This window comes from Coffea arabica, chromosome 9c (assembly GCF_036785885.1).
Source record: "Coffea arabica cultivar ET-39 chromosome 9c, Coffea Arabica ET-39 HiFi, whole genome shotgun sequence".
NCBI lineage: Eukaryota > Viridiplantae > Streptophyta > Magnoliopsida > Gentianales > Rubiaceae > Coffea > Coffea arabica.
In genome coordinates this window covers 32,166,353-32,178,475 of record NC_092326.1, presented here as the reverse complement: position 1 = coordinate 32,178,475, position 12,123 = coordinate 32,166,353, and the positions used below count along the sequence as shown (strand labels likewise).

General features: G+C 37.1%; 2 protein-coding genes across 11 annotated transcripts; both read right to left on the bottom strand.

Moving 5' to 3' along the window:
• Positions 1-431: 431 nt before the first annotated feature.
• LOC113708266 (uncharacterized) lies at positions 432-5,645 on the bottom strand. The gene is made up of 4 exons (XM_027230729.2): positions 5,425-5,645; positions 2,094-2,393; positions 1,772-1,974; positions 432-1,510 (listed from the first exon to the last, which is right to left on the bottom strand). Exons 1-4 carry the CDS (start codon positions 5,643-5,645, stop codon positions 432-434), a joined length of 1,803 nt encoding a protein of 600 aa, XP_027086530.2.
• Positions 5,646-7,212: 1,567 nt separating this feature from the next.
• Positions 7,213-10,942, bottom strand: LOC113708633 (uncharacterized). 10 transcript variants are annotated; one of them, XM_072065242.1, is made up of 5 exons: positions 10,640-10,942; positions 8,665-8,734; positions 8,507-8,587; positions 8,060-8,411; positions 7,213-7,953 (listed from the first exon to the last, which is right to left on the bottom strand). In XM_072065242.1, exons 4-5 carry the CDS (start codon positions 8,387-8,389, stop codon positions 7,519-7,521), a joined length of 765 nt encoding a protein of 254 aa, XP_071921343.1. In that variant the 5' UTR covers positions 8,390-8,411; positions 8,507-8,587; positions 8,665-8,734; positions 10,640-10,942; the 3' UTR covers positions 7,213-7,518. The 10 variants fall into 10 exon arrangements, with proteins under 10 accessions (XP_071921343.1, XP_027086967.1, XP_027086969.1 ...); XM_027231166.2 differs by having other exon boundaries at positions 8,507-8,575; XM_027231168.2 differs by having other exon boundaries at positions 8,060-8,138; positions 8,507-8,575; positions 10,640-10,939.
• Between the last annotated feature and the right edge of the window lie 1,181 nt (positions 10,943-12,123).

The following is a 12,123-nucleotide window of genomic DNA, read 5'->3' as shown; positions in this document are numbered from 1 at the left end:
TTAGTGACATTAAACATGTAAACGGTAATAGTTTGGTGACATTTTTTTTCCATTTGCTCAGAGTTAAAAACTTAGACTTCGTATGAATTAGGTATTTTTGAGAGTGTTTTTAAAAAAATTGTACTATAGCAATGTATGTGAAAAATTTTTACTATAGATAGTTAGGTATTTTTGAATTTTTATACGTGTTTTTAGGGATGTATTTTAAGGCATTTTTAGAATTGAAAATTTTTTGGAGTTTTTTTCTTTAAAATTGAAAATAACACCACCAACCACCTAGTGCCACTGTCACCACCACCATCTCTTTTCTTCCTCCCTCCTTCTTTCTGCTCCCCCTCCTTCCCCGTATCTCCTCTCTATTCCTCTAATTTTTTCCAACAAACGGTAACATTTTATATATTGTTAAAAACACTTGATTTTACAAGTATTACTTACAAAAAAGGGGGTACTACCCTGCAGTCCTTCTTGACTAAATAAACCAGCCAGATTGGGAAATCATTTTCCCACTCAATATCATGTACTAGCTTTACTGCAAAACGTGCTAATACATGGCTGATTACATTTTCTGTTCTAGGAATAAAAACAAAAGAGCATCTCTCGAAACCTGTGCTTAGGTCCTGTACATCTTCTAAAATTGTTGCAATGGTGAAATCATACTCCCTGCTCCTGTTAATTTGCTCAACTACTGATTTGCAATCTAATGGGACTATAATTTGTGTCCATCCCTGTTGTTTAGCCATCAGTAATGCGTTCCGTATGGCAAGTGCTTCTTCTTTGCTTGCTATTCCCCTTCCCTGTGTGACTACACCTTTAGCTTTCAATAGTATTCCTTTCCAGTTTCTTGCTATTATTCCTTGCCCGGTCCTGATCCCTTTGGCTGATATGGCCGCATCCGTGTACATCCTTATCACTCCCTCCCTTGGCTTCTCCCTTCTTTGCTTGGGTTCGCAACTTGTCCGTCTCACGTTCCACTTCCTTTGTGTCTCCCTCTCTTGCTCAAACTCTAGCCACTCAGCTTGTGCTTTCCGTATAGTTTTGAGAGGATTCTGATTTGCACCTTCAAAAACTTTTTTATTTCTGGATTTCCAGATTTGCCACAAAATGTTTATGGTAAGGTTGACTCTGTTCTGTCCTTGTTCCATTTTTAATGCTTGAGTCACTTGTTCCCACCACAGCCATAGATTATGTTCCTTGTCTTGCAACCCCTCCCATCTGACTGGAGCCATTTTCCATACCTGCGTTGCATTTTCACATTCGAAGAACAAATGTTCCATCATTTCCTCAGCTTCTCCACAGTAGCCACATCTTCCTTCTCCCTTTCTTAGCCGTTTTGACAGTATCTCATTGACGGGTAAGCACTGCTGTAAACATTTCCATATAAAGTGCTTGAGCTTTGCCTTCACATTCATATGCCAAAGTTTCTTCCATACATTGTGCTTTCTTATTTCCCGACTTGTTTCAGCATCTTGTCCTCTCGGTTCCCTGAGTTTTGAATCAAGCTGTCTTGCTACTGCATATCATGTCTTTACAGTGTATTGTCCAGATTTTGAGTATCCCCAGACCAGTTTATCTTTTCTTCTTCCAATGCTGGTTGGGATGTTCTTTATTAGTTCAGCATCCTTTTACTGAACCATTTCTAGAGTTGGTCAGATTTCCATTTTCCATCTACTAACAATTCATTTACCCACTCTAACGTGCACTCCTCAGGTCTTGTGCTAGATACCATGCCTTTTTCAGTTCCAGTTATCCATCTGTCATTCCATATGCTCACCGATCTGCCGTCCCCTATTCTTTTCCACAAGCCAGCTAGCAAAAGAGATTTTGCACTGTGTAAGCTCTTCCAACACCAGGAGGCTAAATTGGGTGGAGTCTTTTCCATCCAATTTGGATCTTTCATATATTTTGCCTTCATTACCTTGCTTACTAGCAAATTTGGAGTTGTTAGAAATCCCCAAATTTGCTTTGTAAGCAAAGCTGTGTTGAAATATTCTAAATCACTAAAACCTATTCCCCCTCTTCCCTTCACTTCCGACAGCTTCTTCCAGCTTGCTCAATGTACACAGGTTTCTTGTTCTCCTTTGCCCCACCAGAACCTTGCAATCTTAGCTGTGATTTGTCTATATAAGCCTCGAGGGATTCTAAAACAAGCCATCACATATGTTGGCATCGCCATAATGACTGCTTTGATGAGTATTTCCTTTCCCCCTTGACTCAGCAGCTTTTGTTTCCAGCCTTGAAGCTTGTTACTGATTTTGTTCATCACAAAACTAAAAACCTGTGTCTTTGATCTTCCAATTGCCATTGGGAGCCCCAAATATGTGCCATTCCGTGCCTCTTTCATATTTTCCAGTTTGGCTTGCACCTCTTTCTTTCTTCGGGCAGGAGTATTTTTGCTGTAGAAAATAGCTGATTTGTCAAAGTTAACCACCTGTCCCGATGCATTGCCATACCGTTCAAGAATGATTTTGATCTTCCCTGCCTCTTGCTTGTTTGCTTGGCAGCAGAGTAAAGAATCATCTGCAAAAAATAGGTGAGAAATGGTTGGGCTGTCCTTACATATTTTGATGCATGTGAGCTCCTTTACTGCCACTGCTTTGTTAATTAGACTAGAGAGTCTTTGAGCACAAATAATGAATAGATACGGTGATAAGGGATCATCTTGTCTAATTCCTCTAATTCCCTCTTCCTTTTCCTCTCCTCTTCCCCTTCCTACCCTTTACAGCCTGTGACCAAACTAGGGGAAAGAGGTTGCGAGAAAGGGAAGCGAAGGGGAGAAGAGGGGAATGGGGAGCAAAAAGATGGAGAGGGAGAAAGAGGGAGAAGGAAAAGGACGGAGAGAGGAGGGGGTGCGGTGGTGATAAAGGGGGAGACGGGTGAGGTTGCGGCGATGATGAGTGATGGTGTACAGTGATAGTGAATGAAAAAGGAAAATATGGTAGAATTTTTTAAAATTATTATAAATTGTATTTGAGATTGTGTGTTTGTGAAATTATTTTTGAAATTGTTATTATAGACTCAATGAACAAATATGATTTTTGAAATAACAAAGACATTTATATGAGCTGTACTATTTATGGATTAACTTTTAAGTAAGTTTTTTTTTAATATACTAGTGTATATTTGTAAATTTTTATATATTAATATATTTATATCATATGACAGAATATGAATTCAAATTTAAATTTCAAATGTCACTTAATTTACACAACTGATGAGTGATAACCAATCTTGCCTTGCTCTTTCAGAAACCTTCCTGAGGTTTCTGACAGTCTCACTCTCTTCCCTTGAGGTTTACAAAATATCAGGAATCTCCCTTGATAAAATATTGGATCTCACTTCTTACATCATCATGGGCAAAATGACTTGCATACTCACACAACTTATGAGATATTGAACAATTATTTGGACAAATTTACTTAAATTAGTTATAAATATGGTTAACTGAATTAATGATAATTTAGAAGTGCAAATAATATCTAAAATGTCATGAGAGAAAGGGCACCAAATTCAGCTCTGGTTGATGTATGGCATAGAAAACTGCAAGAACAAGAAGTCACTTCAATTAGAGTAAGAGAAGCAGAGGTTTTTAAATCATATGTGAAGATTCTCACCTTTATTGTAGAAGATTCAAAAGTTCTTTACATTTTCAGGTTAGTTTATAAGAATTTGTATTGAAAAATTTTTATTCTTTGATAACTTATGTTGATATAGTTGTTGTTTGTGTATGACAGATTATATTTGGCTGATTTTCTGCCTCAGAATCCTCCTATAAAATTTCATTTTTGTTAAATTGCCTAGGTAATGTTTGTATGAAATTATCTCACTAATGCCAGGCTTGAGGGCATTTGTGGTATTAGGTTATTTTATCTCTCCAACTCCCAATTCTCTATTATTTGTCCTTTTGAATTGGATTGAATTTGATACTAGCTACTTACTTCTAGGGGAGATCTATAGGCTCCGTTTGGATTAGCTATTTATTGGGGTGTTTTTCAAAAAAATTTACTGTTAATTTTTTTGGAAAACAGTAAATGTTGTTTGGATTGCTGTCGTTCACAAACAGATTGTTTTTGAAAAACAAACTGTTTGGATTCACTGTTTTTGAAAAACAGCAGTTAAATTTTTAAACAATAAATATCCTTCCTAAAATACTTAATGCCGTTTGTAGTGGTACAATTAAAAGCAATAGGCAAGATACACAAGTTTCATAAGACTACATACCAGATATAATATATCCATAGAAACATTGGGTTTGTTTGGATAGGGTATTATTTGAAATATTATTTGGAATAATTACTGTAGTACTTTTTGTGATGTGATGTGATGTATGTGAGATAAAAAGGTGATTGAGAATATAAAGAGGTGGGTTGAAAAATGTGTTTATGATGTAAGCGAAATATTATTTAAGATAAGTTTTGTATCCAAACACTCCCATTAATTATTACAAAGGCATTGACAATCCACCTTATAGTTAGAAAGTCCCACGAGAGAGAGATCATCATGTTCTACTAATATTGGTGATAGCACATGTGATTGGTTATTGTTCTCCTATCTTCATTCTAGCCAGCAATCCCTTGTACCGACATATCCAGTGGTTGTGGTCCGGTCATTTGGTTGCCTTGGTCTAAATTATCTATCAATGCTGCATCAGCTTCTTCTTCAACAAAATATGCATCATTGGTAACATGATCGCGCATGAAAGCAAGGACAATGTTATTTTACGTTGCCATCAAATAGTTTTACATGGGTTGCTTAAGTATCGAAAATCACTTTTTCAAGACACTAAACGTGCGTTTTATAATTTCCCTTAACGATGCATGGCGTCTGTTGAAAAGTGCTTTTGTTGCCCGCTCTTATGGGGTTCCCCATGCACCCCTAAAGGGAGTAATAAATCCTGGCATATTTGTGTATGCCGCGTCCATCGCATAATACTTGCCTGCATATCATGTATAGATAGTTAAGTTCATTATAGCAACTCAAATTTAAACAATAAGAAAACTCAATTAGGCAAGGCATTTTTTTATTTAATTTTTACACACCTGTTGGTGGTATTGGAAAGGCACAATTAGGATCAAGTAAAACATCTTGTAAGATCTTAGAATCATGGGCGCTACCCCTCCCACCCTACCCTGACATAAGTGAATCTTATATTATGATCACACACGACTAGAATGTTTTGTTATAAGCCGCCATGCCTGTTCCGGTAATGATCATTGTCTTCGACTCTACTTTCTAAAATACTTAATGTCGTTGTAGTGGTACAATTAAAAGTAATAGGCAAGATACATAGGTTTCATAAGATTACATGCCAGATATAATATGTCCGTGGAAACATTAATTATTATAAAGGTATTGACAATCCGCCTTATAGTTAGAAAGCCCCATGAGAGAGACATTACCATGTTCTACTGATATTGGTGATAGTACATGTGATCGACTGTTGTTCTCCTATCTTCATTCCAGCTAGCAATTTCTTGTGCCGACATATCCAATGGTTGTGGTCCGGCCATTTGGTTGTCCTGGTCTAAATTATCTGCCAATGCTGCATCAACTTCTTCTTCAACAAAATATGCGTCATTGGGAACATGATTGTGCATGAAGTTGTGCAAGGCACAACAAGCAAGGACAATGTTATTTTGCATTGCCATCAAATAGTCTACATGGGCGGCTTAAGTATCGGAAATCACTTTTTTAAGACACCAAACATGCGTTCTATAATTCCCCTTAACGATGCATGGCGTCTGTTGAAAAGTGCTTTTGTTGCTCGCTCTTGTGGGGTTCCCCGTGCACTCCTAAAGGGAGTAATAAATCTTGGCATATTTGTGTATGTCGTGCACCCCTCAATAGTTCTACATGTGTATGCCGCGTCCACCGCATAATACTTGCCTGCATATCATATACAGATAGTTAAGTTCATTATGGCAACTCAAATTTAAACAATAAGAAAACTCAATTAGGCAAGGCATTTTTTGATTTAATTTTCATGCACCTGCTGGTGGTATTTGAAAGGCACAATTAGGATTAAGTAAAATATCTCGTAAGATCTTAGAATCATGGGTGCTACTCTCCCACCCTATCCTGACATAAGTGAATCTTATATTATGGTCACACACGGCTAGAATGTTTTGTGATAAGCCGCCATGCCTGTTCCGATAACGATCCCTATCTTCGGCTCTACACCAAAGTGAAACGTGTGTTCCATCAATAGTTATAACGCAATCCTAATCACATGGCCCAGTGTTACATATTTAACAGGTTTTTATAATGACTAACTAAACATTAAATCCTTAACCTTAAATCATGGCTAGAATAGCGCATTGTTCTGTATTCTTGGATGAATTGTGTGATAATCTATTGGTCTGATCAAGTCGCGTCCTAATCGAACGAGAGATCGAAGGCAGCGTCGTAGATGGCGGTCCACTGTCTCAGAAGAATGTTGGAATCTCTCGGCTAGCACCTTATGTCGCTCATTATGACTCAAGCACAGAAGACAAATGGCGACAGACTTATGAATTCCCACCCGTTGTGTAGGGTGCGGCTCCCAATAGCCCCGCTCAAGCAATAAGTCACATAATTGCAGGAAAATGGGAGCTTCCATGCGAAGGTTGTCGAATATTCTGTCTCGATGGCCGTTTATTAGCTCTAGAACCCATTGAGCACCCGACTGTGTACCATTTTGGATTCGTCGCCGCTGCAAAGGGTGTAGGTACGGGTCGAATAAGGCCAATCCAAGAAGAACAAAACATAGTGAAGGTCAAAAGGAGCTCCTCCTCGTCCGATTCATCAGAAGTTTTCCCACCATGCGCATAATGATCATTTTCCATCACGTGTTATTGGTGCAACTTCGTCAAAGGTGAATTTGCAAGGTTTATGGCAGCAGTAATGATCAAAATCAAGACCAATAGGCTCCCAATTAATCATAAATGACTTAAAAAAATGCTCTACACCTGCAATAGTTAATAATCGAAATTATATGTTCTTACAAAGACAAGTCATTACTTGCCTTTTCAAGACACAATTATGAACAAGCATGTCTTAACAAAATAGTATCATATAAGTGAAATGGAGTTAGAATGATGCTTTAATGTATTGGCCGGCAATATCCGAAAATACTAGAGTAACTGCTGATTTGGCCACAAACATTATGAATAAAACCTGACAACTCATTGTTTACTTGTCAGAATTATAAGAATTAACGAATATTCAACAAAGTCATGGCCATAAAGCATCCTGAATTTGAATAAACAAATGACAAGCATAGTAAAAAAAACACTCAAAGTTCCAGTAGCAAATACTATAACTAATGGTCTCAAGCATAAACAAACAAAGGCAGCAACTCGAGTTTTAAAAAAGTGCTCCAAATGCACAAACGACTATAACGGGGTTGGGGGAAGGGGCTCCTGAGTGCCATGGTCAGGCGGGAGATAGCCTTTTAACTTCGTAAAGGTGATGCGGTCGGCGTCTGATCCAACTAAATTCCAAATAGCCAAATAGTCAGGCGGGGTTGTAGTCCAATTTCTTCTATCCATCTCGGCCAGAACGATACTTGGTCGGAGAGCTGACTGACACACTCATGCTACTGCTCTTCTTTCGACTAACCAGCGACTCAATGGTGTCAAGAGCCCTAAGGTATCTATCAGTTACTGAACCAGAGGTGGTGGACATAGGACTACTGCTTGAGCAATCACCCGACTTCCGTTTTCCTTTACCCTTCTTCCCTTTCTCTTCTTTCGCCCCTATTACCTCAACATCAGCATTGTCATCCACATAGTTCGACCTTCCCTTTCCCCGTGCACATCGTGCAGCAGTCTCCATGTCTTGCTCCTCGGCTGAAGTACGGTGGTCGTTCTCGAAGTTAGAGCTGAAGTCTCCTGCTGCGCCTTGGTTGACAAATACCTCCTCAAGTAAATGATAGACTGAGCAGTCATTTTGAAATTTTACAAATTTTGGGTTCACCTGATACAAAAATGACAGCCAAAAGGGAGTTAACAAAACCAGCACATATAAGGAGTAAAAACACAGCCATGGCAGATATAAAAACTCAATTATTGAATAGTAATACCTGCTCCATCTTGACCCACTTGTTATCGTCCATAAGGAAGGTAAACTTCTGGCTATCCCAATCCAATCCCGTTCCCCGCCTTTTGAAGGCAATGTATAGTTTAGTTAGCTCTCGCAATGCATAGTATTTGGCTCTTATACTATCGAAAGTGAAGAAGGTACGGGATTGGCAGTTCAACTGCCGTTGTATTTCGGGAACCACAAAGCTAGAAATGTTATTGTCCTTAATTTCACTAGCTCTATACATGTTTAAAAGGTGGTGGGCAAAAGCAATTTCATGCTGCTTAGAGAAATGCAAACGCTCCGAACCTCTGCGCCTTTGTTTTCTCATCTTTAATTAACTATAAATAAATCTAGAAACAAACAAAGAAATAAAGTGACATGCATGATTATTCAAGATACAAAGAGGACATAATAATAATCAAACTGAAGGAGGAGCAAGAATTACCTTGTAGTAGTTAAAAATGCACCGCCTTAAATCGTTTTCCCCCCAAGTTGAGCTGGATGAACGAGTATTCTGGATGCAATTCTGCTTCAATGCTGGGTTGACATAGGAAAAAAGTCTATTCGCAAGGCAATGAACAAAGGGGAAACAAACAAATATACCTTTGGCAACACTACAGGTAATAGAGGGCATGTAGCCTTAGATAGCGGCAACCATACAAGTCAGACTACCCTGTTTTTTAGCACCGAACAGCAGTATGAATTTAGATAGCAGACATCAAGTGTTTTCGAGGTTTCGAAAAAAAATTACAAGCCTTAAATAGCATCAGGTAGTTCATTGCGGAAAAAACACAGTAGTAGCAAGAATAATATGGCAACATGAGTTCAGTTTTATATTAGACAAGGCAAGACACATAGAGGACAGTGCACAATATGGAAAAACACCATGAAAAAACTACTCTACACTAATTTCCATTGAGGCTAGCAATATAACAAGTAAAAACTTATTCCACCACAGACTGTTTTTTCTCATATCAGATTTCACATGGGTGGCTTCACAGTAAACACACTTGAAAGTGGATGGTGTCCAGGCAGGGGCGGATTTAAGGTGGGGGCACTGGGGGCATGGGCCCCCACTGCCTTCCCTCAAATTTGTATAATAGTTCTACAATTTTGATATAATTGTAAAGGTGCTCCCAGAGTTTTTTTAGAACAAATGTGAAAAATAAGTCACAAAATTTATATCATTCACTTTCCTCCCCTGGTCTCCCATTTTTTCCCCAACATAGCCATGTACCAATTATATCAGTCTTTCCTTTTGGTCCCCACTCCCCAATTCCCTTTCCTCCTTTGGTCCCCATTTTCCCTTCACAACCGACGGCTCTTCTTTCTTCCCCCATTTGTACTTGTTGATGAATTTATTATTTTTTTGCTTAAAAAATTAAAAAAAGAGTAGATAAAAAATTTTGGTGTTATTTTTGCCCCCACTAAAATTTTTTTCTGGCTCCGCCCCTGTGTCCAGGAAGTTAATGTGCTAAGGAGGGGAGGATATGCATTAACAACTTCCTCTGACCTTCCCAATTACATAAAAACTTCCACTTTAATATTTCCAAAAGCTTCACTCTAAGTCATGGCAGCAACATAGGCTACACTTGCTACTTTTCTCAGATAGAATTTAAGCTTTCCTGAAGCTGCCAGCATGGTTTAGATGTGCACATATAATTTCACCAACAGCATCTCCGAAGTAAAAAATGGTAGACAAGCATTTAACTATTTCAAGTTAGACTACAAATCATTTTCCAAAAACAAAAAATTAACATACTAAAGTAAGAACTATTCATCCAAAACCCATTTTACACATCTTTTCAACAGGTTGTCAAAACTGTCCAAACACTCATAACTAAAATAAAACAATGAAGCAAGCAGCTCTTATATTTTTTTTGGTGGCTTTTGAAATCACTGGAATAACCAAAATCTCAAATTCACAATAGCATCCTACAAGCAACTTCACTGTCTTTTCAAGAGCTGAGGTCGTGAATATATGGCTTCAATGCACGACAACAGATTAATGCTTTCTATTAAACTCTATCTAATAATTAACATATCAAACTGTCCCACACTTCCATGAAATCTTTTCCTATATCTTCTTACCAAACAATTATTAAGTATAGTAATTATTTCAGCACTCAAAATAATTGTTTCCTTTTTACTTACATACCAAAAATAATGTGCCCCTCTTATTTCCATAATATAAACAAACACTTAAATGGTTACAATTAGTTTTTTCCCTTTTATCCAGCCAAATAAATTCAGGAAAATATGTTCGCATTCAAACAATCATCAGAAAAAAATAGTTCTGACATGCAGCCATAAAACAATACAAAATATAAAGCCACCAATTTTCTACCAAAGCATTTCAAAATTCTCCGGAAACAGCAAAAATCTCCTCAAATGAAGTCCAACCCAGATGAAATCGAACCTCATCTAGAAACCAGATCCCAAGTGTATCACATATATTTGTCACTTGCCACATCAATTTGACATTTTTAACCAAAAAGACCGCAAGACACAAAAAATCCACTCATTATTCTAGACAATAATCAGCTAAAAAGCATTTGAAAGCAAGGGAAAAAAATACCAAATTTCGATGCAGAGCGAAGAGGGAGTCAGAGTTCCTTGATGCCAGACGAACTCTGGCAATGAGTCTTTGCACCGAATGTTTGAAAACGTGTGAGAAGCGGCAGAAAAGCAAACTCAGTCGGCGAGCTTTCTTTAGAGCAGCATTTCCAAAAGTAGAGATTTAGTTCGAGTTTGGATTGTAGCGACGTTCACACTCAATTGCGAATGGGAAAGTGTTTTAGGGTTGAGTAGTCAAAGAATAGCTGAATACAACATAATTGGGGCTTTTCACAAAAATGATAGGTTTGTGTTAGTTTCACTGTACACTTAATTATTATTGGATCACAACATTTGTGTCGTTGAAAGACAAAAACCAATGTTTTAAAAACCGGACCGTTCATTGAACCGGTGAAGTGAAAGGGTCGAGGTTCAACCGGTCGGACCGGTTCAACCTCGGTTCAATGAATTTTTTAAAAAATTATTTATATAAATATATATATGTACAAAATAAGACATGTAATGGATTAATTTAATACTTTATATGATGAAAGATTTACTATTTTTTAATAACTTGGATTTTTTAAAAATAAATTTTTTAAATTATAAGTTAAAACAAATAAATTTCATCTCAATTTCAATTATATCTAAATCCAACCCAAAGATATCACAATATTTTGAAATTATACAAAATTCACGTCTATGAGAATTTAGATATTGTGAACTTAAATTTTAATTTACGTTTTAGAGATTGCAATTTAAAAAAGGAAGTTTGGAGTTCGAAGGAAGTCAAGAAAATCGAAAATAAAAATGTAAACTTGATAAGAAACAAAAAATGAGATAAAAGTGAGTGGTTGTAACATTAAATAATTTGGGTTAAAAAAATAATTCTTTTTGAACTTTTTTCAATTTAATGGACAAAAACAAAATTAAAAGATGGAAGAAAACATCAGTAAATTAAAAATAAAGAGATTTGATTAAAAAGGGAGTGACAAAAAAAAAAGAGAATAGAGAGAGAGAGAGAGAGTTGAAAATTAAAAAGAAAGAGCCATGAGATTTTGTAAGAAAAATGGAAAAAAGAAATATGAGTGTTTGCTTTATATAAATAAGTTATCAAAAAAAAAACTAATAGGATGTGATGGTGCAACGGTTAATACATTGGTCTTCTTTTACAAAGGTTTTGAGTTTGAATTTTGATAGCTACATTTTGCAAAAAGGAAAAAAAAAAAAAAAAGAGGAAGGTTGAAAACCAGTTCAATAGTGGTTCGACCGCGGTTTTTACGGTTCGATCGGTTCTTGACCGGTTTTCTGACAAAGTCAACTATGGCATTGAACCGGATCGGTGTCATCGCCGGTTGGCGGTTCAACCGGTCAAATCGGCCAGTCCGGTCCGGTTTTCAAAACATTGACAAAAACAGTTTTTGAAAACAATTGCAAATTCAAACGGAGCCTATGATATTTTGAAAACTTCAGAAGAGGACGGAAGTGAGACTTTTTTTTTCAAAG